Source organism: Zalophus californianus, chromosome 17 (genome assembly GCF_009762305.2).
Source record: "Zalophus californianus isolate mZalCal1 chromosome 17, mZalCal1.pri.v2, whole genome shotgun sequence".
Taxonomy (NCBI): domain Eukaryota; kingdom Metazoa; phylum Chordata; class Mammalia; order Carnivora; family Otariidae; genus Zalophus; species Zalophus californianus.
In genome coordinates this window covers 59,210,162-59,237,765 of record NC_045611.1, presented here as the reverse complement: position 1 = coordinate 59,237,765, position 27,604 = coordinate 59,210,162, and the positions used below count along the sequence as shown (strand labels likewise).

Sequence of the window (27,604 nt, the reverse complement as noted above, 5' to 3'; positions counted from 1 at the left end):
CCGGGAGGGTTATTGGGCCGACGAAGGCACTTTCCTGCCGGTGGGGGCGCTGACGGCGGCCAATCCAGGGTGTAGCACCCTGTAATTCAAAAGATCCTTCTTAGCCCAAAGCTGAGATATATTGATTTCCCTCTAGGAATATGCCGCCTATCTGAAAAGGGCCGTTATAAATGCTTTTTAATGTGCCAGGACTGGTGGCAATAAATATGCAAAGGTGACCATCTGAACCCAGAAATAAAGATTTATATAGCATCATGATCTCGTTTCTTTGCTAGGAAGTGATTTTCACTTCACTTGCAATTACAGGGACAGTGTCTGAATTGGGAGTTGAGATTATTTTTGGTAAACGATGAAGAAGAGGAGAGGGAGGGTGAAGACAGGGGAAGCGGAGGAGGGAAGGAAAGAGGAAGGAAGGAAAGCAAAGAAGGAAAACATTTATGAATTGTTTAAATTACTGAAAGCTATTAATATAATTCTGTGGTTATGCACAGATATACTCAAAAATGGCTCTGGGGGACATATCTGTGACAAGAAAACAGTTAAGATGTCTGAGAAGTGAGAGAATGAGGCTGAGCATAAATGGGGCTGAAACATCGAATACAACAGGGTTTAGTCTCCAGAATGTAATTTCTTTCCATTCTTGAAAATGCTGAGTATCTACTTTGAGGGAGAATTAAAACATTCAGAAGTGTTGTCAGAGGGCAACCCTCTCGGGTCCCCTCCCTCTTTGGGAGCTTTGTACTATCACTCAATAAACCTTGCTTTGCTGCCCACCCAAAACAAAATAAACAAAAAAGCGTTGCCAGAATGATGAAGATGAACAAGGATACTGTAATACCATGCTTATTCACGGCTCTAACAAACATTCAATGAACATCTATGCATTTCAGGCACTATCTTAAGTGCATGGAACGTATTTGAAAACAAGAGACAAAGACCCCAGCCCTCAAGGAGCTTACACTCTACAGTATTCAAGAAAGAGAGAGGAAGAAATATGAAATATATACTGAATTATGTACAATGTTAGAATGTGAGAGGCACAATAGAAAAGAGAGATGAGGGCGCCAAGAAATGGGGTATGAGATGTAGTATTATACAGCCAAGGGAGGCTGATTTGAACCCATGTCTTAGTTTATAAAGGTGACTTAGTGACAACATGGATAGGTCAATGCCATTGAGAGAAAAGCTTAATGTTACTTACCATTTCCCTAGAAATGAGAGGCATAGCATACCACGAAAGGCCACAGAGGGAACACCAGGCTTGGGTTAGGACACAAAAGCAGGAGCCAAGGGAAGGCCTAGCCCTGAGACTTCATTGTGTTTCTACAGGCAAGGCAAGGAGAACTGGCTAGTTTGAATAATTCCAGTGGGCTTTGGGTTATAGGGGTGGTCCCCAGTTGCCTAGTACCTGGCCCTGGGATGATATAGGGCAGGCAGTTTTCTTCAGGAAACACTTAAATGATTCAACATTCCTAGGTAATGGAGCTCCCCATTTAAGGTAAGCCACTGAGTGCTTATATAAAACCTTGAGCCCATGAAAAATACTAACACAAGTTAAACTCCCTAAAGAAAATATGCAGAGCAGCGCCTGGGTGGCTCAGTTGTTTAGTGTCTGCCTTCGGCTCAGGTCATGATCCCAGGGTCCTGGGATCGAGCCCGCATCAGGCTCTCTGCTCTGTGGGAAGCCTGCTTCTCCCTCTCCCACTCCCCCGCTTGTGTTCCCTCTCTCGCTGTGTCTCTCTCTGTCAAATAAATAAAATAAATAAATAAAATCTTAAAAAAAAGTGCAGATTTTCAATTAGAAGACAATGGGCTAATGAAGAAAAAGAAGGGCTCTTTCTTTGAGACACAATGTTTCTCTTGAGTTAACTAGAAGCCAGAAATTTATTTCATTATGATTTATCATTCATAACAAACAGATTGCTTAAATATATTGGATTAAAATGGTATTTAGATAATTTAGGTACATGTTTCATTTCTATATATATTAAACTGTATTTTACATGAGATACTTTCAAAACTATAATAGGGGTGACTGGATGGCTTAGTAAGTTAAGTGTCCAGCTTTTGATTTCGGCTCAGGTCATGATCTCAGAGTCATGAGATCGAGCCCCATGTTGGGCTCTGCTTAAAATTCTCTCTCTCTCCCTCTCTTCCTCTCTGTCTCTCCCATGCCCTCGCTCTAAAAAAGAAAAAATATATATAAATAAAATTAATTTTAATACAATTTTAGTTGTAGACATAATAGAAATGCAGAATTGTACATTTAACCACATATATTTTTTTCCATTTAAAAAAATTTTTTTAGTTATGTTAATCACCATACATTACATCATTAGTTTTTGATGTAGTGTTCCATGATTCATTGTCTGTGCATAACACCCTGTGCTCCACGCAGAATGTGCCTTCTTTAATACCCATCACCAGGCTAACCCATCCCCCCCCTCCCCTCTAGAACCCTCAGTTTGTTTTTCAGAGTCCATCGTCTCTCATGGTTCGTCTCCCCTTCCGATTTCCCCCCCTTCATTCTTCCCCTCCTGCTATCTTCTTTTTTTCTTAACATATATTGCATTATTTGCCTCAGAGGTACAGATCTGTGATTCAACAGTCTTGCACAATTCACAGCGCTCACCATAGCACATACCCTCCCCACTGTCTATCACCCAGCCACCCCATCCCTCCCACCCCCCCACTACTCCAGCAATCCTGTTTGTTTCCTGAGGTTAAGAATTCCTCATATCAGTGAGGTCATATGATACATGTCTTTCTCTGATTGACTTATTTCACTCAGTTTAACACCCTCCAGATCCATCCATGTTGTTGCAAATGGCAAGCTCTCATTCCTTTTGATGGCTGCATAATATTCCATTGTGTATATATACCACATCTTCTTCATCCATTCATCTGTCGATGGACATCTTGGCTCTTTCCACAGTTTGGCTATTGTGGACACTGCTGCTATAAACATTGGGGTGCACGTACCCCTTCGGATCCCTACATTTGTATCTTTTAACCACATATATTTTTAATGACCAAGTATTGTATTTATGAAGTTAGTGATAATAAAAGTCAAATGATTATTTTTTTTGAAGATTTTTATTTATTTATTTGTCACAGAGAGAGAGAGAGCACAAGCAGGGAGAGCAGCAGGCAGAGGGAGAAGCAGGCTCCCTGCTGAGCAAGGAGCTGGATGTGGGACTCGATCCCAGGACCCTGGGATCATGACCTGAGCCGAAGGCAGACACTTAACCAACTGAGCCACCCAGGCATCCCAAATGATTATTTAAAGATGAAAATAAAGGTGAAATAAAAATGGAACTCTTTGAAAGTTTCCTTTAAGTACCAACAACTGACAAAATTTTCTAAAAATCAGTTTTATTTCATAAAGAATAATAAGTTTCAAGATCTATTAAAGAAAACCAGAGCTGAACAGTAGTTAAAGCAGTAAAAGCAGGTTTTAATCAGGAATTGTGTGATAGTGGAAAAGAGATCCCAGTATAGAACTTGGCTCAATTCCAAATATAGCATGAACAATTAGGGGTTCATAGCCCAAGAAGCAGTGTGGGGGGTCAGTGGATGGAAAAGTACTAAGTAGTAGGAAACCTCAGGGGTAAGGGGGATTGTTGCTGAAAGCAGGCAAATGTGATTAGTACCATCTGGGGGATGGTAGGATGAGCAGTTTGATCAGATATCAAGGGTTTTCAGCTATTAAGGAGGGATGGATTCTGGCTAAACTAACTTAATAGAATTCTTGCTAAAATTGGGCAATGCAAAGATGGGCACAGAAGTCCAAACGTTGAGGTCTAGTTGGGAATAGGATTCTGAGGAACCCGACTAAAGTTTGGTCAAGGAGAGACTCTTTCTCAAGCTTTGACCCCTAAATATTGCTAAATTGGAAGTGCATTATTTTACCACTTATTTTTTTAAGGAAAAAATATTGTAAATAAGGTAAAAGAGTGCTAAACTATAATGTGTACTAAATTTTATTTTAATTAAATTATTTTTTACCACAGTTTTGATTATTTCACTGACAAAAATTCTCAGAGATCCATGATCTTTCCTATGAAAGGTTTTGATCATTGACATGACCTCCAGCACCTGCCAGAAGATATCACCTACTTTCCTGCCTTGCCACATTGTATACCACATACTCTTAGCTAAACATCATGAACGTCTTTTCATTCTTTGAAGTCCACCTGTGTTGTACCAATTTAGGGTATTCCCCAGCCATTTTCTTTTCCCTTGAAACATTTTTCACTCAACTGCTTTAACAATGCAATAAATCTTTTGGATGCCACTTCAGAGTTTGAATCAACAGTGAGTTTCCATTCCAGAACTCCTGAACACTGAAAATTTCCCCCATGTCATTATCATTATTGCCTGATATTCTTCAATGAATAGCTTATGCAGTTTTAGAAAGTCATTGTCATATGTACACCATGTTCATTTTTGGCAATCATATAAGCAGTATGAGGCCAGGGTTATTTTTGCTGTTATTCCATACTGATCCCTATGTGATAATACATCATCTGGCATAAAACATGAGTGTTTTATGTGTAAACACACACAAAAAAGTGATTAAATAATTTAATAAATAAATTATAGGATGCCCTATAGGGAACTTATTGTCCAGAGACCATACTTGGAAAAATAATTGTGTTCCCCAGAAACCAGAGAACTAAGAGGCACGGGTGTCACTGCCAAGGAAGACAAAGAGGCTGAATGTTGGAAAGCCAGAAAATGCCAGTGCACAGACACTCACCAAACAGTGGCTTGGGTTCACAATAAGTGTTACCCACAAAGACAAAATGGAAGAGAGAAAATAAAAGGAGATGAATATGCTCACCAGGACCAGGGTGGTACGTGTGGCTGGCTCTAGCCTCGTGGGAAGGTCTAGGAAAAACGTTGTTGCTGTGAATGTGTTGGACTCTCTGCTTGTGCCTGAGCAGGACAAAGACCATGGAGCCACTAGACCAGGCCATGAGGCTGAAACAAGTAACATCAACGAAGGGGAACATGACTGCATGTACTAAAACTACAGATTTGTGGGCGCCTGGGTGGCTCAGTTGGTTGGGCGACTGCCTTCGGCTCAGGTCATGATCCTGGAGTCCCGGGATGGAGTCCCGCATCGGGCTCCCTGCTCAACAGGGAGTCTGCTTCTCCCTCTGACCCTCCCCTCTCTCATGTTCTCTCTCTCTCTTTCTCTCTCTCAAATAAATAAATAAAATCTTTAAAAAAAAATAAAAAATAAATAAAACTACAGATTTGTTCGGAATGGGTGAATTACAATATTCATATGTTTTTTCCATACTCGTGTTTTTTCTCTTTTTTGGTCCAGTAACATGCAAAGCAATAAAATATTTAACAGGAGATGCAGGATCTACCAGAGGAAACAGCAGAAGCCAATGCACTTTGGGAATCTAATCTTGAGCTCTAACCACATAGCAGTGTTAGTGTTGAGCTTACTGGCCTGGAAACCCCTGAGAAGGCAGGTGGTGCTGAGGGAAACCCCTCTGGCCACTCAGTGAAAATAGAAGACAAGCTTACATCCAGCATCATCAATGAAAGATTCTAACCCAAATGCTGCCATTGTCTGAGGAATTCCCTTATTAAAAAGAACCAAGTTGTTAGCTATGACTAGGTGGATGAGAATCAAGTCTGCGGGTCTCCACATGTGCTTAGTGAGTGAAGTAAAGATATAAAGACAAAGAAGTGAGGAGTTTCCCAGGATCCCTATTCTAGCCTGAGTGAGGGAAATAATACCCACATTTAAATTAGTGGAAACCATTTCTTCAATTTAAAGGGGATACTGGTGGCTCTTTTTATTTTTGAATTACAGGAATCTGGAGACTAAAATAGAAAATTTTGTTATTCTCAATACACTAATAAAACATCTCTGATCACATAATTTCTCAACTCAGTATGGATATTTAGACATGCCTTTCATATATGCAAGACAATTTTTTGCAGGACTATTTGTTCTTTGTTCTGTTTTTTTTAAAGATTTATTTATTTATTTATTTATTTGAGAGAGAGAGAGAGAGAGAGAGAGAAAGAGAGAGAGAAACGGCATGAGAGGGGAGAGGGTCAGAGGGAGAAGCAGGCTCCCTGCTGAGCCAGGAGCCGGATGTGGGACTCAATCCCAGGACCCTGGGATCATGACCTGAGCCGAAGGCAGTCGCTTAACCAACTGAGCCACTCAGGCGCCCCTTGCAGGACTATTTGTAATAATAAAAATTGGAACCAACTCAATGTCAATGAAGAGGAGACCGAAGGAATCATAGTGCATTTTCACAATGGGGCACTAGGCAGCCAGGAGTGAAGTTCTTTTTACTGCTGCATTTCCAGGACATACAATTAAGTAAAAAATAGAAAGTGTCAGAATATTGTGTGCAGTTAGCTATATTTTCCTAATAAAGGGAGTATAACTAATATCCATTTATCTGTGTGTATATGACCATATTTTTTAAATGTAAGAACACATTTAAAAATTATAAAAATGAGGGGCGCCTGGGTGGCTCAGTTGGTTAAGCAACTGCCTTCGGCTCAGGTCATGATCCCAGGGTCCTGGGATCGAGCTCCGCATCGGGCTCCCTGCTCGGCGGGAAGCCTGCTTCTCCCTCTCCCACTCCCCCTGCTTGTGTTCCCTCTCTCTCTGTCTCTCTCTGTCTCTCTGTCAATTAAATAAATAAAAAATCTTTTAAAAAAATAAATAAAAAAAATAAAAATAAAAATTATAAAAATGAGCACCTGTAGGTGATAGTGATGAAAGAATAGAGGAGAAAGTATGAAGTCAGACTGCTCTCAATATATCTGGTTCATGGTTTTGGTTTCAATTTTTTTACATATTTAAATATATATGGTGCCAAAAATATTATAAAACATAACTCAAACATAAAACCAAAAAAATAAATAAACCTAAATGTGTGCCAAATTCAGGTTAAATCCAAAGAAAAGGAATTACTTCTATATTTTAAACACCATAATTTGAACATATATTCTATATTAATACATATGTAAACAAGAACAAATTACTGCACATAGTGTAAATTAAAAAAATAGTATTTTTAAAGATATATTTATTTTTGCGAGACAGAGAGAGAGAGAGTACAAATGGAAGGAGGGGCAGAGGGAGAAGCAGACTCCCTGCTGAGCAGGGAGCCCAATAGGGGACTGGATCCCAGGACTCTGGGATCATGACCTGAGATGAAGGCAGATGCTTAACCAACTGAGCCACCTTTGGAGAATGATAGAAGACCAAATCAACACATTCTAGAAGTCCATTGCGCTACAGAGCCTGCCAAAATCAACACATTCTAAAGGGAAAATAAAGGATTCAGATCTTTTTGCTATCTAAACTTTCTCTTTTTGTAGAAGTTTCAACCTGATAAGAAAAGGGAAACAAAAGTGGAACAGCACCTAAATGGAGGCAATATTCATTAAGGACTATGGAAACCCATAGGTGACAGGACCATGATGAATGTCATGGATGGGTCCAGAGGGCAATACAAGGACCTATGAATTTTTGCTGAAGGAAAGATGGGGTAGGTTCACAGAAGAAATGAGTGTGGCCTGGGGTGGTTTCTGTTGTAACCATGTGAAGGATTCATGTGGTTCATATCATTACCGGCTTTTCTTTTATAGATGTTTGAAAAGGTCTATACTAAAGTTGTAAAGTATTTGTTGCAATAACTGACAAATACTGTTTGTTCTGTTTGCCATAATTTTGTTCTTTTATTGTCTACAGCACCATTCTTTCTTATTTTGCATATTTACCCTGTCATTTTCAGATATGAGTTCACTGAAATCTATTTATATTACTTTTTTTTAGTATTTTTCCTAAGTCAGCACCAACAATTCATATGCCTTTATTACAAGGAGAGGAAAGTGATAAAAGGAAAGCCATCCACACAGGTAGAGCTGCAAAGTGAAACATGCAAGACCCAACCAGGTGGGTGGGTACTTCCCAGCTCTGACCAATTTTTACCTTGTATTGCCATATCAACAAACCCAGGTCTGTTTCTGCAATATTCTCAATTTTTATTAAAACACTATACAGGCAAGCAAAACATACCTATTGTTTAGGAGTAACATCTGGGCTTCCAATCATGGTCTCAGCAATAAAGATGCAGTATATTAAGGAGATACTACCTCAAGCACAACTTCTATTTTTTCCAAAATTACTGGGTATTGGGGGTTTTTTTGCCTTTCTTTTTTATTTTTGTATTATTGTGGATAAATATTATTAAAATTTTTTCTGAAATAAGATCACAATGCTGTATACCACTATTTTTTGCTTAATATATTTCAGGCATAGTCTGTCAATAAACCGAAATATAATCCTGGATGTATTTATGGAAATCACAAAATCACATGTATAACATTCAGAGAAGAGGCAGGAGCATAATGGCTAAATACAGTGAATAAAATGAATTATTATTAATACTAATAAGTGTTTAGAATATACACAAATACTACATTTAAAAAAAGTAATAAACTACATTTTTCTCTCTAGAGACAGTGTTGTATTTAAAAATGTAAGCACAAAATGTTATGAAGGATATGCTTATTTATATAATTTGATAATAAAATTATAGAAATGTGGAAGAAACACTGAACGAAAATGCATGAATTTTTAAAAAGATCTAAATAAAGCAGAGATAAGCCATGGTCCCAAATGGGGAGCTTTAACATTAACAAATGAATCCATAAAATAAATAAATGTATGCTTAAACAACCTAACTTATAACCAAATAATAATGTATACAAGTTTCCTGTGCCAGTGAAAAAGAAGAAAAACAAATGAAATTGTTTTTTTTAAAGGATTTTATTTTATTTTAAAGATTTTATTTTTAAGTAATTTCCACCCAACGTGGGGCTCAAACTCGCACCCCTGAGATCAAGAGTTGCATGTTCTTTCAACTGAGCCAGCCAGGGATCCCCAAATGAAATTGTTTAATGAGAGGATTAATTCTCTTGGTTATTGAAAAATAAATGCAATTACAGCTTGGTTTTGGTCAATAGCTAGAGAGTAAAATCAAGGTTATGAGATAGATTATAAACAGAGCTATAAACTGTTGCAAAGTATTGGACATGTAGGGAGGTAGGGGACAAATATAGATAAAATTGGATAGATCTTTTTGTATGTAAGATAGAGAGATAAAGATTTACAGGTATGAAAAATAGTAGAAACTTAGTGTGAGTAAAAATGAATTTAAAAATCAGTTGGAAAAGAAAAGTTCGTTTGATACATATTATTAAAATATTTCCACACTTAAAAAACGAAAAAGAAAAAAGAAAGAAAAAATACTGGGCGCCTGGGTGGCTCAGATGGTTAAGTGTCTGCCTTTGGCTCAGGTCATGATCCCAGGGTCCTGGGATCGAGTCCTGCATCGGGCTCCTTGCTCAGCAGGGAGTCTGTTTCTCCCTCTCCCTCTGCCTCTCCCCCTGCTTCTTCTCTCTCTGTCTCTCCCGCAAATGAATAAATAAAAATCTTTAATAAAAAAAAAAAGAAAGAAAGAAAAAATATTTCCACACTTGGGGTGCCTGGGTGGCTGTCATTAAGCGTCTGCCTTCAGCTCAGGTCATGATCCCAGGGTCCTGGGATCGAGCCCCACATTGGGCTCCTTTCTCAGCGGGAAGCCTGCTTCTCCCTCTCTCTCTGCCTCTCCCCCTGCTCATGCTCTCTATCTCTGCGTCTCAAATGAATAAATAAAATCTTTAAAAAAAAAATCACGACAGAATAAAAGCAACTACTAAGGTTCAGGGAATATCAAAGGACTTTTATAAATCTGGTTAAATGTCAGGGTCATATGGAGCTTTTAACACAGTAATATTACCTGATGATTCCTCCTCCCTAACCTCAGAAATTCAGAGAGGGCTATGACAGAGAAGGCAGAGGACATCAGCTATTAGGTTTCTACTTCTTGGGAACCCTCAGAAAATATCTCTTCTGCATATATTTGTGTCCAGGTTCTTACCCCAGGAAAATGAGATTATACTAACACATACTATTTCTTAAAATGTTTTCTTTTTTTAAAGATTTATTTATTTGAGACAGCGAGAATGAGAGAGAGAGAGAGAGAGTATATGAGAGGGGGGAGGGTTAGAGGGAGAAGCAGGCTCCTCGCTGGGCAGGGAGCCCGATGCGGAACTCGATCCCGGGACTCCAGGATCATGACCTGAGCTGAAGGCAGGCGCTTAACCAACTGAGCCACCCAGGCGCCCACTTAAAATGTTTTCTTAGCAATGTCATTTTTCTCTAAGACTCTTTTTATCTAAAAGGAAGCTCTACTTACCAACTATCACTCCCCACAGAAACAGCAGATTTTGTGGTCACATCTGAAGCATGTGTGCAAAAAGTGTATCTTATCCCTGAAATAAAGTTTTGGGGCATCAGATCTCATCTCTTCTGAGAAGTGATTATCATTTCACTTAAAATTGCAGTGACAGTGTCTGCATGGAGTTGAAATCATGATCTCACCTCTTTGTTGGGAAGTGATTTCATTTCACCTATAATTGCAGTGACAATGTCTCCACGGAGAGTTGAAATTCTCTGAAAAAAAAAATTGTAACACAAATTACTAGAAGCTGTTAGTAGTGATTAATTAATCCATTTAGAAAGAAAGAAAAGCAGGAAGCAAGAGGAAAACAAAGCTAAGTTGTCTGAAAAGTGTCAAGTGGAAATAGATGACACTGGTCTCATGTACGCATGAAGTGAAATAAGGAAGCTTCACTCAAGGCTGGTCTGTGTTTCTGGCCAACCTGAGGATTTTGCCTACCCCAATATGATTCTTACAATGTCCAACTGTATTCTGAAAGACAGGGGGAAAGAAAGAAACATTAAGTAAAAATCGCTAAAGTGTTAGAAATTAACACGAGGAAAGTAAGGCAACATTTTTAAAAAGATTTTTATTTTTTTAGAATCTCTACACCCAACATGGGGCTCAAACCCACAACCCAAGATCGAGGATCACTCTACCAACTGAGCCAGCCAGGCACTCCCAAGGCAACTTTTATTCACTACTTCAATAAACAGATGTTAAGCACCTAAAGTGTGTCACACATTATTCTTGGTGTAAGTGATCCATAGGGGGTGAGAGGAAGGGGGATGCTAGCCAAGAACTTACCTGTATTGACACAGATAGTACATAATAATGAATAACAAATTATTCACTATGCTATATGATGATAGGTACCTTGGAGGGGAATGAGCTACAGTTGGGAGCTAAGCAGGGAATAAGAGGGTGCACTATTAAATAGAATAGTAAGGGAGACTTCATGCCAAAATGAAACTTCAGGCAATACTTGAATAAAGATCAATTAAGCCATGTGGCATTTTTGAGCATATGATTCAAGCACAGGTATTGGCCAGTGTCATGTGCCAAGCAAAGCCAGGTATGTATGCCCATGCAACTAGATGAGTAAAGCAGAGGGTTTAGTCAGAGAGGAACATAAGCTAAATAACTGTGAAGGTCCCTTAAGGTCCTATGAGAATTTTGAATTCTAAGTAAAATGAGGAGTGCTTCCAGGGTTTTGATCAAATATGGACATTACCTGATTCATACTTTGAAAGGGTCATGTTGGCTGGAGAGTTGACAAAATACTGGAAAAGAAGAAGCATAGGATAAAGATCAGTTAGATGACCCTTGCAGAAATTCAGGTAGAGGATGGTGGCTCTTCTCAGGCTAAGGGCAGGCATAGTGATGAAAAGGGGTCAGATTCATGATGTTTTGAAAGTACACTTAATCAGATTTCCTATGGGACTGGTTCTGTGGTATGAGAAAAAGAATGAGTCAAGAATGAGCCTGAGATTTTTAGTCTCAGCAACTGGAAGGATGGAGTTGAGAATGGGAAAGCTATGGTCAGAGCAGAGTGAAAAGAAAGCTCACAGTGATACCACCAAATGCTGGCAAGGATGTAGAGCAACAGGAACTCTCACTCATTGCTGGTGGGGATGCAAAATTGCACAGTCACTTTGGAAGAAACTCTGGCAGTTTCCTACAAAACTAACACAGGCTTACCAGGCAATCCAGCAATTGAATTCCTTGGTATTTACCCAAAGGCGTTGAAAACATATCCACACAAAAACCAGTGCATGGATGTTTACAGGCAACTTTATTCACAATCACCAAAACTTGGAAGCAACCAAGATGTCCTTCAGTGAGTGAGTGGATAAATAAACTGTGGTACATCCAGACAATGGAATATCATTCAACACTTAGAGCACTGTCAAGTCATGAAAAGACAAGAAACTTAGAGGCATATTACTAAGTCAAAGAGGCCATTTTGTAAAGGTTACATACTGCATAACATTCTAGAAAAGACAAAGCTATGGAGACAATAGAAATATCTGTAGTTGCCAGAGGTTAGGCAGGAGGGAGGGACAATTAGTGGAGAATTTTTAGAGCAGAAACTGAAATTTTAGGGCAGTGAAACTAATTTGTATGAACTATTATGGTGGACACGTCATTATAATTTACCTAAACCCATAAAATGCACACCAAGAATGAACCTTTGTGTAAACCATGGTCTTTGGGTGGTAACAAGTCGTTGTAGGTTCATCAATTATAATAAATGTACCACTGTAGAGGGGGATGCTGATAAAGAAGGAGACTATACATATGTGAGGGCACGGGATATACAGGAGATCTCTGTACCTTGTTGTCAATTTTGCTGTGAACCTAAAACTTCTCTAAAAAAACCCCAAGATTTAGTTTTAAAAAGCTTTTTAAAGAAAGCTCAGGACAAGTTTAAAGGTGTTGAGTCTGTGATGTCTACTAGATGTCCAGGAACAGGCTGCAAGTAGATCATTAGATAGAGGATCCCAGGATTTTTACATGGAGATACACACTAAAGTTTTGAGCTTATAATATTTACAATCATGCCACTGCATAAGATGACCAACAGAACATAGACGGACTGTGAAGAAATAACTGATTGGGCTTTTATTCATTATAGTACAAAGAGAATGTTTTTTTTTTTTTTTAAGCCAGCATATTCAGTTAAGAATACAAAACAACAGCAACAACAACAAAAACCCCATGGTACAAAAGCTGCTGAAATGTTAAAGAAAATTTTAGACGTCATTATTGTGTTTTTAAGTTCATTAATGGTGATGGAGTTGTGAAGACAGAAACTCATACAAATGAGTAGAGAACTACATAGGAATTGAAGTAACAGAAACAAAAGGAGAGAAAATGCTTGTACAAGTTTAGCAATAAAGGATGAGGGAGAGCAATGGTAGAAAAGAAAATGTACTAGCTCAGAGTGAAGGGTAGTTATTTTATGAAGTATACAAACTGTATTGATGTTTTTTGTCAAGGAGATTAAGAGACTGAAGATCAGTGATGGGTGATTAGTCAAGAGATTTGATATATCAAGAACAAAACCTCTCAGAAGCTAAGACATGGGAAAGTCATTGGTGGCATGGAGGGATTGATGCTAAATTGAGGGGAGGCATCATTTCCATTTCAACACAGGTAGCCCACAAGAGATTTTAGATTTAGGAGGCAGGGATGTTGTCAAACAATATCAAATAATGATCTTCTGTTCTCTGTATAAATGTGGCAGAATATTAACAGAGACAAAAGTAATACCGGAGGAATTTCGTAAAGTAAAAAACAGATTTGGCATTCTTGAGATTTTAGTGAATATATTGAACTAGGAACATCAAGATGGACAGGCAAGTAACAGAAGAGCAAAAGGGGCTGCAGGAGTAGAGGACAGCTGGAAGATTGAGGTAAGGTCCTTGGCTAGGATTTGGGAAGCTTTTAAGTGACAGATCAGTAATGACAGCTCTTTAAGTATATGGACTGACCTCTTTATAGCTAATTATTAGGACAATTCAGGATAGAAGAGAGGTCCTAGATTTTCTGGATTCTCCAACTAAACGATGTGAGGTTTGACGGTGGTGGCAATAAGGCCAATTAGTAATCAAAATATGGAGTCTTCTTTAGCCAATGGCAACAGTGGAATGTTAGAGCAGTAATTGTTGAGCACAGGGATGTACATGGCTCTAGAAAACGTGTTTGTGACCCCAGACGGTGGATCTGACTTTCCCCTCTATCTGCAACCAGCTTATGCTCCATGATATAAATGGCAGCCATGTGCCACTGGGCCAAGGGTTATTGGGGTAGGGTGCAAGTACACTTCCCTAATTTTTTGGATCTAGTGGTTTTGCTGTAAGGAAAGTTCCCATTAGAATCATAAATAGGAATTATGTATTCTGCTACAAATAGCCTATAACACATCATACCACTGAGTCCATATATGAATTGAAGTGTGGTTAGTGTACAAAGCAAAAATAAGATTTCAAGAAGCTCTTAGCATCTGGATGTCAGATCAAAGATTGCAGATTGGGGTATAAACAACAAAACACCTTAGAATTGTATCTCAAAAAAAAAAAAGAATTGTATCTCAGCTTTGCAAGTGAGGCTCTTTTTTGAGATGATGACTGAGCAAATGGAATATGGAGAATGCTGCAGAGGTTCTCTGGGCTGATAAAAATCTAAGTGGACATTGTGCAATGAGAAAGTCACCATCAATGGTGTCAGTAAGATTTCCATTACTAATGAGACCTTTTATTTTTTTTTCAAAGATTTATCTGAGAGGGAGGGAGGGGGGAGAGAGCGAGAGCACACAAGCGTGGGGGAGGGGCAGAGAGAGAGGGAGAAGCAGACTCCCTGCTGAACAGGGAGCCAGATGCAGGGCTCGATCCCAGGACCCCGGGATCATGACCCAAGCCTAAGGCAGACGCTTAACAGACTGAGCCTCTCAGGCAACTCCCCCGCCCCCATGAGGCCTTTTAAAACTGGTCTTAAGCGGTGCCTGGGTGGCTCAGTTGAAGCGTCCAACTCTTCATTTCAGCTCAGGTCATGATCTCAAGGTCATGAAACTGGGCCCCATGTCAGGCTGTGCGCTCACTGGGGAGTCTGCTTGGGATTCTCTCTCCCTCTGCCCTTCATCCCAATCATGCACATGTGTGTACATCCTCTCTCTCAAATAAATAAATCTTGAAAACAACAACAACAACAACAAAAAACAACCCTGCGGTGCCTGGGTGGCTCAGTCGTTAAGCGTCTGCCTTCGGCTCAGGTCATGATCCCAGGGTCTTGGGATCGAGCCCCGCATCAGGCTCCCTGCTCTCGGGAAGCCTGCTTCTCCCTCTGCCTGCTGCTCCCCCTGCTTGTGTTCCCTCTCTCGCTGTGTCTCTCTGTCAAATAAATAAATAAATAGTGAGAGAGTCTCTGATATTATACTGTCCCCTTGAGGTCCTCAAGAAAGCTGTCTACCTCTCCACAATGGCAAAGCCCAACTGTTTTCAACCCACTCCACACAATGAATAAAAATCTTAAGATTAAATGTGACTTAATAAGACCTTTATTATTGCACAAATCAGAGCAAATGTGAGGCAGACAGGTCCCACATCAGTGACTTGGGAGGCTGGAAAATCCATAAAAAATATTGCATAAGACCAACAAGGCCATGAAGAGGTAAAACTTGCAAAATATCAGTGGTTCCTAGACTGAGTTCTTTGGGCAAAAAGTGGATCAGGTCCATGCCATAGTCAGAGAGAAGGGAATGGGAACCTCCCACCCCAGGGGTTCAGACTGATTTCCAGCAGAGAACGGGAGAGCACAAACATCTGTCTTCTCTGAGCATGCTAAGGTGACATGCATGCCATGAGGAGGACCTGCTAGGTGTCAGAGGGAGATAACTTCTGCCACAATTGGCAGTGACACAATTCTGGCAAGGTCTGAGCAGGTCAAAATATGAAATGCAGCTCCTGAAAACTCCTGATTGGAATGCATGGTAGATGGCTCCTCACAGAGGCTCTCTAGTGCCGTCACACTGAACAAAGAGACAGCAAATTCCCTGAAGGTTTAAGGCCATTATCTTACGTGGAATTTCTTTTTCAGGCTGAATGGGTTTAGATCTTGGCTGAAGGTTTTTCCACATCTCCTGATTCATAAGACTGATGTGAGTCATGAAGTTTTTGGTGTTGAATCAAAGACTGTTAAATGAAAACTTTCTCAGGCTGGCTGCACTCCTGAGGCCTTTTTCTAGTGTGAAGTTTATGGTGTTGAATGAGGCTATAGTTTTGGCTAAAGGATTTCCCACATTCACTGCATTTATAAGGCCTTTCTCCAGTGTGAATTCTCCGATGTAGAATGAGGCTAAAACTTTGGCTAAAGGATTTCCCACATTCACTACACTCGTAAGGCCTTGCTCCCGTGTGAACTCTCCGGTGCTGAATGAGGCTGGAGCTTTGTCTAAAGAATTTCCCACATTCACTGCACTCATATGGCCTTTCTCCAGTGTGAACTCTCCGGTGCTGAATGAGGATAGAGCTTTGGCTAAAAGACTTCCCACATTCGTCACATTCATAAGGCCTTGCTCCAGTGTGAATTCTCCGATGTTGAACAAGGCTGGAACTTTGTCTAAAGAATTTGCCACATTCAGCACATTCATAAGGCCTTGCTCCGGTGTGAATTCTCTGGTGCCGAACAAGTTTGGATTTGCATCCAAAAGCTTTCCCACATTCACTACACACATAAGGCCTTTCTCCAGTGTGAGTACGTTGGTGCTGAACAAGTTTATATTTGAACCTGAAGGCCTTTCCACATTCACTGCACTCAAAAGGCTTTTCTCCAGTGTGGACTGTCTTATGCTGAACAAATGTATGCTTGTAGCTGAAGGTTTTCCCACATTCAATGCACTCAAACAGTCCTTCTCCAGTGTGAATTCTTTGGTGCTGAACAAGTGTACGTTTGTGACAGAAGGCTTTTCCACATTCACCGCATTTGTAAGAACTTTTTCTACTGTGAAAGGAACCCTCACACTTAGTACTGTTGTGTATACTCAGTACTGCTTTGGGAGTGGCCTGATGCTGGAGAAGTCCCAAACTGGCCAAGAAGTCCTTTTCAACCTCACAGGTGAAAGGCTTCCCTAATGAATGACTTCTATAGGTCTTCACAAAGGAAGCCCTGTCCATGTCCTTGGTATTGGGCTTTCTCCCACTGTGCTCATTCTGGTGTTGGTGAAGATTTGCACTGAAACAGAAGTGTTTCCCACATGCCACACATGTGTATGACTTCTCCCCAGTATGTGTTTCTTGATGCTCAGCCAGGTACAAAATATCTTTCATGACAGAAACACACATCTCACAGAAATGAACCTTCTCAGTGGATGGATTTGGCTCTGAAGACCTGATTTGTGGCATTCTTCCCAGAGAAACATTCTGTCCAGAAGGCACCTCCTCATGCTCTATGCCACACAAACAATCTGAAAACAGAGAAATGCTAGTAAAGTACGTTGTCTCTGGGGACAGGTGGCAGCCACATTATAAATATGTGCCTGACATACCAAAGAATGAATACATGAGAGTGTTCTCAGGATGAAGGAGTTGGGAGGCAAGATGAGGAAGGGGCTGTTTTGCAGTACTGGGATTCTAAAAGGCTCCTCTAGGAAGTAGGGAGGCCTCACAAGATGAAAGAAGTTAAGAATGTGACGCAGCGGGCCCCTGGGTGGCTCAGTAGTTAAGTGTCTGCCTTCGGCTTAGGTCATGATCCCAGGGTCCTGGGATCAAGTCCCACATCGGGCTTCCTGCTCAGCGGGAAGCCTGCTTCTCCCTCTCCCACTCCCCCTGCTTGTGTTCCTGCTCTCACTGTCTCTCTCTGCCAAATAAATAAATAAAATCTTTAAAAAAAAAAAAAAAAAGAACGTGACGCAGCACAGTTAAGGAGAAGCAGGCAGAGTTTCCAACCTACTCCTCTCAGAATGACCTCCAGGAGGGGTGTTGCTCACATGTGAGTATTATGAAGACGTTTTTGTCCAGGAAGAGAAAAATGATTGCTAGTGAGTAGCTAGTGTTCAAGGACTATTGAGGATAGTGCTCACCAGCTGTTAAGCATGAGCCAATGCTGGGAACACTGCAATGGCAGCAGTGGAAAGGAATGGGCAACTGATAGATGCAGGGAAGTTGCCAGCAGCCAGGGACTAGAGGTCACAGTAAAAATGACAAACTAGTCAAGTATCAAGAATAGGGAAGAAAAGGCGAAAATGAGGTGTGGCCACTGGAAATGGCACCAAAACACTAGTTTGAAGAAGTTCCTGGTATTAGGTGAACACAGCCCTGATGTCATGTCCTGTTTCAGCTGCCAATCAGCAGGGCCAGGCCTCCTCTGGCTCCTCCTGCCATGGCAGGAGTGATATCATTCTGTGAAGTGCCCAGAAGTCTCCCCCACAACCCAAATTGAGCAACTACATGGGACGTGGATAATGTAAGTCCTAAGAGAAAGACAGGACATGTAAGTGGCCACTATCAGCCCACATGACAGATCACAGAAAACTAAACATTACAAAAGAAACCTCACACAAAGGTCTCCAAAAACAACCCATAGTGCACATAGTAGTGTCCATGTCAGTGATGGCAATTCCTGGCACATGCAGACATGTAGAACTATCAGAAGGGCGCAAAACCTGAAGTAAGTAGGTACCATGGAACTGCAGAAATCACCCAGCCAGGGAGGGAGCAACCAAGGTGGGATCCATCTGACTGACTGCAAAGACTTAGAAGGATTACCTAGAACCCTTTGCTACTAGACTTCAGGGCAGCAGGTGTTGAGGTAGTAGGGAGAGAAAAGGGCAGGGCGAACAATCCAGTCCTAGCAACAACAGCACCTACCCAGGGAACTAGGAAAGGATGTAATGCCCATGGTCTGGATGGAAGCACAGAGCAGCCCGCAGGCAAAAGCAGAAAGGCAAAGTTGCTACCCAGGTCATGGTGGCAGGTGTGATGGACTTACCCAGAGAAGTTATCAGCGCCAAGTTCTCCAGCATCACATCATGGTACAGGCGTCTCTGAGCTTCATCAAGGAGACCCCATTCCTCCCAGGAGAAGTACACGGCCACATCCTCCAAAGTCACATTGTCCTGTCATGTTGGGGACAGATGAAACCACAGCCTCCCTCCTGAGGACCCACAATCCACTCTCACACATCTACCCCATGCCCATCCCCTTCCCAAGCTCCCCACCTGAGAGGAGAAACCAGGACCTGATGCCATTGGTACTGCTCTTTCCTCATGGTTCTATTAATCAGCATGCCCAGCTCTCAGCAACTGCAGGCAGGTAGGCAGAGAGACACCATCTACATTCAGGAACTGAATTACAGGGCTGCATCTCTTCCTGCCAGGCAATTTCCCTGGAGTCCTCCATATCATGCCTCACAATAAAATCTGGGGTCACCTATCATCCTTAAGTCTCCAATACCAGGGCCCAGGACCATCCATTCACACTCCCTCTCTCCACATGCACCTCTCACATCCTCACACCCCATAGATGCATCCCCACAGCCACTGCCAACTCCCTGCCCCACACCATATGCATCTCCCTGGACTTGCTCCACGCTACTTGGCACATGGCATGCAGAAAGAACTTGGCAAATTCAAATAGGATCCAGTACTACTCCAGACCTCCGATGGATCTCAACACCAGGGATAGCCCTGGATGCTGCTTCAAAGGCCTTCTCTGCCTGTCTCTAATTCTTGCTTCAACATTAATCACATGGAACTATATGTGAATTTCAGATACACACAACCCTCTCCCACTTCTGTGTGCACTTGCTGTCCCCCAGCAGCCACAACCCTCCTCTTTCCACCTGACCCTCATTCAAAGCTCAGCCATACTGGTACCCATACCAAGCACAGTGATTCTCACAGATGACCACATTTGCCCCAGACCTTACACACCAGCAAATACCCCAGAACCCACCAAAGCTCACCGCAAAATTATAGTAAACCCATCTTATCTCAAGTAGTTCTCTTTATCTATCTCATGTCCACTCTTCTCTTGGAAGTCTTGGCCGCCTGCCAAGACCAGCCTCCCCACATACTCCCTTTGTGGGTATTTCTCTCCTACATCTGTATTTATGATACCCATAACCCCCAAACAGGTACCCGAGCAATAGATCCAGCCCTTGGAACTCTTATTCTTCTTTCTGACCCACTAATAACATTACTGCCATGAGCTGAATTCTAATTTCTAAATATGATCCACAGCTCCACCCTGGTGCACATACTAGTCACCACTTTCGGATGCCTCCATCCTAAACCCCACTCCAGATTTCCAGACCTGTGTCCAGTGCCCATTTGATGCCACGACTCACTTGGTCTCTGAAGTATCTCAGAATCTTAACATGGCCAAAAGCAAAGCTCCTGATATCCCCAGTGGGGGATCACTCCTACTGCTGATTTTCCCATCTCAGTTGATCTAACTTCCACACTTCCTGCTGCTAAGACCAAACTTTGGTGTCATCTCCGACTCCTTCCTTTCTCTCTCTCATCCTCAAAATCAGCCCTTCTTGAAAAACGGATCCAGAATCCAACCACTTCTCCCACCTCCACAGCCAGCACCCTGGTCCATGAACACTCACCTAGACTATCGCAGTAGCCTCTCCCCTGGTCACCCTTCCTCCTCCCTCAGTCCCAAAGTCTGTTTTCGACTCTACAACCAGATGGAGATATTTAAACCTGGGTAAGATCACCTCCCTCCTCTGTTCCAAATCTCCATTACGTCCATTATAGTTGCCCAACTTCTCAGGCAGCCATTTCCAAAACTAACTCCAGTCCCCCTGCTCTTTGTTCCTAAGAGTTCCTACAGGCTGCGCCCTGTTCCCGGGATAAGCGTCTACACTTCTTTCCATTGGTGGCCAGGAATAAGAACTCCATATCATCCCTGAGTCCACATAACCTGGAATCAGGGTCACCCCCTGCCCTTGGGATCTCTCCCAGATCCCCAAACCAAAAGGGCTGGCAGAAAAGCAGGTGAAGAGTCCCAGGACACCACAATCCCAAAGCGGACATGGGTGGGATCCAAACCCGTGAGGGGAGGGACACCCTCCACTTCACCGCGTCGGTTCCGTAAGTGCTGCTCCAGCCTCAGAGAACCAGGAACAGCAGCAAGTCAGAGAGGCTGGGGGCCATGAGTATTTCAACAGGCTCAACCTCCCCTGTACCTCTACCCGACCCTGGCGGCAGCCCTTGGGCGAAAGGCTAAATCAACTCTGTACTTCAGTTCTCAGGACTGCCTTCTCCCAGTTCTGTGTCTTGGACCCAACCTCCCAGTGCCTCACCGTCCTCATCACTCCCGGTCCAGCCTGTTCTCCCTCTGAGCAGCCCTTGGAAACCTTTCCGGCCCTAAATCAGACCGTGTCCCTCTTCTCGTCACAACCATCGACGGCTCCCAGGGCCCTCGGGACAGAGGTACGGCACCTCGGCCCGCCAGTCCCGGCGCGACCCCGCCTCACGCGCTGTCCCCTGAGGGCAGCCGCCTCCCGCCTCACGCGCTGTCCCCTGAGGGCAGCCTCCTCCCGCCTCACGCCCTCTGTCCCCTGAGGGCAGCCTCCTCCCGCCTCACGCGCTGTCCCCTGCGGGCAGCCTCCTCCCGCCTCACGCGCTGTCCCCTGCGGGCAGCCTCCTCCCGCCTCACGCGCTGTCCCCTGCGGGCAGCCTCCTCCCGCCTCAGGCCCCCCGGCCCGGAGCCCGCTCCTCACGCCGGCACGCCGGCGCTCGCACACGGGGCCCCCGCCCCCCGCCGCCGCCCCGTCCGACGCCGGGGCCTGGGCCGCAGGGCCGCGAGCCGGCGCCCCGCGCTCGGGCCTCCGGGGTCTGGGTGGGGGGACGGCGGGGAGGGCCCGGGGGACAAGCGCTTACCTGCGGCGGCTCCCTGGGCGCGGCCGCCGCCATCGGACTCGGTGTGCGGAGCGGACACCCGGACCGGCCGTCCCCGTCTCGGCCCCGGCGCGGGGCAGCCCGGGCGGCGTCCCTAGCCGGTGGCCCCAGTCTGTGCGGCAGGGACAGCTCCTCCCCTCGCGCCTTCTCGGTCCCGTCACCAGAGTCCCGGACCGGCCTGACGGTGCCGGAACAAACCCAGGAACACCCAAAACCACCGCCGCAACGAGAACGCCGGAAGTCCCGCCCACAGCGCTGTTAAACGCACGGAAGAGCTCTCACGTGAGGCCCACGCTCTTGGGCCTTAATTGGCTCAACCCGCAGCTTCTCCGCGCGGCACCCTCCGGGTAATGTAGTAGAGGCGGAAGGGAGGACGTTCCCCACCGGAACCATCCCAAGGGCTCTGAGGTTCTGTGACGGTCTAACAACGTTCCGGAGGCTTCCTTAAGGGATTCCCGCGGATCTATAAGGGGTTCTGTCTGCAAGTGCTCAAAAGGTCTTAGAAACATGATTTCAGACCCCATGAAGCTCAGCAGCCTCCCAGAGAATAAAAACAGTATTTCTGGTGTCCCCAAAGTCTGATATAAATGGACATATCATTCCCTAAAGTCATTTCGACATAAAATATATACATTCTTAGCTGTAAACTAATAAACATCATTTATTGTTCTTCACATGCATGAAACCTCAAGAGGTCGAAGTGAGTTTTGTGAGTTTTCGTACGTTTGGTCAGGCAGAAGAGGAGAAGACTCGAGACAGGTTCATCCGATGAGGGATGTGGGGGCTGCCCTGAAGCAACTGCACAAGGGTGAAGCTCTGCCTCTGGTTCTCACAGAAAACATCTCTCCCGCCTATATATACTGTGATTGTGTCCTACCCATTGAGGAACAGTTTAATCCATAGGCTATTTCTTTCCCCATATTCCAAGATATCCAACTCCTTTTAGGAACCTGACATGTACCTCAAATGGAGAGCAACTAAACAAATGCTGTTTTTAAAAAAATATTTTATTTATTTATTTGAGAGAGAGAGAAGAGCACAGAGGGAGAGTGAGAGGGAGGAGCTGACTCCCCGATGAGCAGAGAGCCTGAGGTGGGGGCGTGATCCCAGGACCCTGAGATCATGACCTGAGCAGAAGGCAGATGCTTAACCGAGACACCCAGGTGCCCCAACAAATGCTACTTCGGTATGGGACAGTAGCTGCAGTTTTCACACTTCCAGCACAAATGCAAAAGGAGCATCTGAACCCCAATACTAAGGGGGTATCTGAATCTCAAGAGGAAGGAAGCACCTGAACTGCATGGTCTCATCAGTTTGCTGGGAAATGATGATCATTTCTGTTACTGAAGGGAAAGTTCTGCAAGGGGAATTCAGATTATCTCAGAAAGACAGTAGTGAAATAGAAATGACAGAGTTATTGATAATGTTTATGTAGTTCTTTAAAGATAGTGGCAGGAAGCTCTGGGGAAACATCAGGGAAGGGTGAAAAAATTTAAGACCTCAGTGACTTTGAGAAGTCATTTAGGGGTGAGAACATGTGTCTCTGTTGGAAGCTTGGTCACTCTGAGGATATTGTCTTCTTTTTCATTCATGAGCACAGTGAGCAATACCAGCTTGGAGAGACAGTTGAAGAGGACATTTAGAGTAGCCGGAAGAGTAATCATAAACAGGGAATATGAGGTGTCATGTTTACGCACTGCTCTAACAAGTGTGTATGGAGCACATGAATAAACCACTTAGAAATGTGTGTATTTCTTCCAAGAGTTATGGCAAATACTTAGTAAGCAATGCCAAAAATAGAAGCTAAAAATTACTTAATTCAATGAGTATGTAAAAGTGTACAATTTATGTAAGATGAAAGTCATCAAAAAATTTAAAAATAAAAAAGGTGAACGGAGTCTACAAATGTTCTGTGAATCTCAGTGAATTCTAGATTAACATGCTGTTGAAGAACTGCAGTCATTCATGGACAAATAAAGTACTAACTCATTTCCTCATGCAGGCACAATTAGGGATTAAGCTGGGTGCATCTCTCAGGGACAGTAATAGGAAAATGCCCACCCCAGTTTTTCTGGCTGGAACTTAAGCAGTTAGACAGACTAAGTTATCACTAATCAAAGGCTGAGAGGGGCGAAAGCTTTAGAAATCCCAACAAATTCAGCAGATCCAAAGCGAGTGCTGAGTTCAGAGTCTATCAAAGCACTTTTACATCTGGTTACATGTCGGGGTCACATGGAACCCATCTACAATTCCTGGTCATTCCTGCTCTCCAACTTTTGCAACCTTTGTATCACTTTTTATTTAACATGACTTCTATTTCTCTAAATAGGAGATGAAGTTTACTTTGCATCGCCACAGATATTTACTAGAAATCTAATGTCACAGGCACAATAAAAAGAATCCTGAATCCGGGCGCCTGGGTGGCTCAGTTGGTTAAGCGACTGCCTTCGGCTCAGGTCATGATCCTGGAGTCCCGGGATCGAGTCCCGCATCGGGCTCCCCGCTTGGCGGGGAGTCTGCTTCTCCCTCTGACCCTCTTCCCTCTCGTGCTCTCTATCTCTCATTCTCTCTCTCTCAAATAAATAAATAAAATTAAAAAAAAAAACCTTATAAAAAAAAAAAAAAGAATCCTGAATCCACAAAAAGAGAAGGTGGTTTTCAGTCTCACGCTTATCACTCACTATTTTTAGAGACATGCTATTAGAGACACCCAAACACAACGTGATTCATAAGATAAAACAATCAAACAACACACACACACTCAGTAAGCTAAAATTTTTAAACTTCCCATGTCCCTGATGCTTCAGCATCCCCACAAACAGGTTGTGAACACCAGGTGACCAATGCACCAGTGTGATAAGGCTGGCTCCTGCCACAAGTGTCCCTTCTTGCTTTCTCCTGTCTCCTGTCTGTTGGTCTTTGTTCTGTGTCTGTCTCTCTCTGCTCCCCTCCTGCTTGGTTGAACCGGCTTCCTGGGCTCTCCTCCATCTGGCCCCTGAGTTTGCATCTGGCCTCCCTCTTCTAGGACCTGTGAGTATAATCAATTCTTTTTTTTTTTTAAGATTTTATTTATTTATTCATGAGAGACAGAGAGAGAGAGAGAGAGAGAGGCAGAGGGAGAAGCAGGCTCCCAAGGAGCAGGAAGCCCGATGCGGGACTCGATCCCAGGACCCTGGGATCATGACCTGAGCTGAAGGCAGACGCTTAACCATCTGAGCCACCCAGGCGCCCTAATCAATTCTTTAATATGCCTCTCTGAGTGTAATTTCTGCTGCCGTGTTGGAATGATCCTTAAAGACTCCACAAGGGGAATTATTCCTCCATTTGGCCAGGGGGAGGGAATGATTCTGAACTCTGGGGAAAGTCCCCAAGAGATGCCTTTGACTGAGCACTTACTGCGTGGCTTGTTTACTGCGCCAACTGCACCATCCGGGAAGGCTCCCTGTCTTGGTACTCAGTGCCCTACTCGGAGCTGCTTGGTGTTGCCCCTTCCTTCCGAGTGTAGCGAAGTCTGCCTCTCAAAGTGCAGACCCTGTCCCCATCCCAACAATGCACCCGGGATGCCGCTCTCCAGCTGCGATCCTGACAAGAAGGGGTAATTATCCTCTGGCTCCCGGATTCCCAGCCACCCGGCATGTGAAGCGATACTTCTCAGTGCGCCTCTGGTGACAGGGATTTCAGGTCTCCAGCCACTGAATCCTGCATCTCCCCGGAGGCGCACAGCTGTGCACTGCCCGGGGGGCTGGGCGGAGAGGGAGACCCGTGGGCGGTGCTCAGTGCTTCACAGTAGCCCTTGGGGAAGATCACTTGCACCCCTCCCTCTGGGGGCAGGCTGCATGTTCCCCGCACAGTCCTCCCCGACCCCTCCTAAGGGTTCTGGCTGCCCCCACCCCACCCCTCATCCCTCCTGGGGTCGCTCGTGGTCCCTGCCCCTCTGAGGTTGATCGGGACGCCCTGGAGAGGGAGAACACCACTGGGAGAGATGGTCAGGTGGACAGCCCACGAGGGGGGTAAACAATTAGCTGCCTACAGATAAGAGCCATTCTAAAAGGTTTTGCGAAGAGAAGAGGGAAAAGAAAGAAAAAGAAAAAAGGCAAAAAAGGGCTGATTATCCGCGGTTGGGGCCTTACCAAGGGAGGCTACTGCCTGGAGAGACCAGGGCCCTTTCTCCTCCCACTTTCCGCCTATCAACCAAAGACAGGAGCAAAGCCTCGGGGGGGGGGGGGGGGGGGGGGGGGGGGAAGCGTGCCGCTCTAGGGGGCACAGGCCTAAGATGTAGGGGGAAAAAAGAATTTTACTCCCCAGGTACTAAGCAAATGCAGGTGTGGTGAGCATAATGCTAGCTCTAAATTACTTATTGATTTGAAAACAGACCCCTTGATGCAGGGGGAGAAAAATTAAAAGGTGATTAAATAAACTGTGCATCTTATGTGTATATAACTAAATTAAAGCAAGTTTCCATAATCTGATCTAATAGAATAAATATGTTACATACTAAAGAATTTCTATAACAAACACAGATTGAACTGGCACAGACTGGCTTTCCTGCCTGTACAATCGAGTCTCTAAAACAGAATTCACATTTGCTTACATGTGAGAGGATGAAGACTTTGAGTTCAGTGTATTTACTTAGGAAGAAGACTCCAGATACAGCATTAAGAGAGAAGACAGAGGTTAAATCTCATGCACCCCTGGAGAGGAAGATGAGGACTAAACATTCGAGGAACGCTTGGAAAATATGCCTCCCACCCATACTCACCAGGGCTCATATTGCAGCCTCCAGAGAAACAAGATCATTAAATTTCCACACACTATTTACTAGGTTTTCTTTTTTCTTTTTCTTTTTTAATTCCAGTATAATTAACATACAGTGCTATATTAGTGTCAGGTGTATTAGGTTTTCTAGTAAATATTCTATTTCTGTGTTTTGCCTAAAGAGAAGGTCTAGTCACCAAATTACATTTCCTTGGGGGGACAGCGGCCATCATGGTCACAGAGCACAAATGAAAAGGGGGCATTTTATCCTAAGGATAATGGTTTGGCCCACCATGAGGCCAGCCCCCTTGCTGGGAAGTAATTATCATCTCATCTATAACTGCACTGACCATGCCTGTATAGGGGCTTCAGATGATCCCAGAAGAACATTTGAGAAGGGTTTAAATTCTGTATGCTGTAATAAGTACTACTTACTTTATCCAGAGACTTGAGGCAGGAGCAGCTGTGTTTGTGGTCAACCTGAGGGCTATGTCTCCCAACCAGGATCACATTTTATTTCAGAGAACCATGTGCAGTAACCACCTTGAAGAGCAGAACAATGAGGGGGAAATGAGAAGGAACTGCCAGAGTGTTAGGGATGAACCTGTAGAAAGTGGAGAAAACTTTAGGCACTGTTTCAATCAACAAATCCGTGAAGCACATAATATGTCACCCATTATTCTCAGTGTATGAGAAAGATCATGGAAGAAAGACAGAAAACCAGCACACCAGTTAGGGGAGGGGCTCCTGTGTGGCCCAGTTGGTTAAGCATCTGCCTTCGGCTCAGGTCATGATCCCAGGATCCTGGGATCGAGTCCCCCAAGGGGGGGGGGGGAGGTCCTTGCTCAGCGGGGAGCCTGCCTCTCCCTCTGCCTGCCACTCCCCCTACTTGTGCTCTCTGTCAAATAAATAAATAAAATCTTAAAAAAGAAAAACAAAACCAGTTAGGGGAAAGAGTAGGGTAGGGGTGGGGATGGGATGAGATATAAGGAGAGGCCTTACCGTGAGGCAAGAGTTGAAAAGAGATGAGGCAGGAGGCTCACGTGGGTAGTTGGGGAGGTGAGATTAAAGCAGAGGGAAGAGGTAGCAGTTGTGTTCCAGCAAAGCCAGCAGACAG

At 43.7% G+C, this 27,604-nt stretch overlaps 1 protein-coding gene, 1 long non-coding RNA gene and 1 pseudogene across 2 annotated transcripts in view; all 3 read right to left on the bottom strand.

The window, feature by feature from the left end:
- LOC113936737 (zinc finger protein 134-like) overlaps positions 1 to 21,993 on the bottom strand; it is a 29,740-nt gene extending 7,747 nt beyond the window's left edge. Inside the window, exons 1-3 of the mRNA XM_027620319.2 lie at positions 21,715 to 21,993; positions 18,810 to 18,936; positions 16,050 to 17,286 (exon numbers count right to left, since the gene is read on the bottom strand). Of these exons, the coding sequence (XP_027476120.1) occupies positions 16,050 to 17,286; positions 18,810 to 18,936; positions 21,715 to 21,747 (1,397 nt within the window). The 5' untranslated portion in view covers positions 21,748 to 21,993. The remainder of the gene's footprint in view (positions 1 to 16,049; positions 17,287 to 18,809; positions 18,937 to 21,714) is intronic.
- On the bottom strand, positions 4,679 to 5,988 carry LOC113936748 (annotated as a pseudogene).
- On the bottom strand, positions 10,159 to 11,538 carry LOC113936750. The gene is made up of 3 exons (XR_003524344.1): positions 10,782 to 11,538; positions 10,484 to 10,555; positions 10,159 to 10,374 (listed from the first exon to the last, which is right to left on the bottom strand). It is a non-coding gene; the product is annotated as an uncharacterized LOC113936750 (long non-coding RNA).
- Positions 21,994 to 27,604: the final 5,611 nt, after the last annotated feature.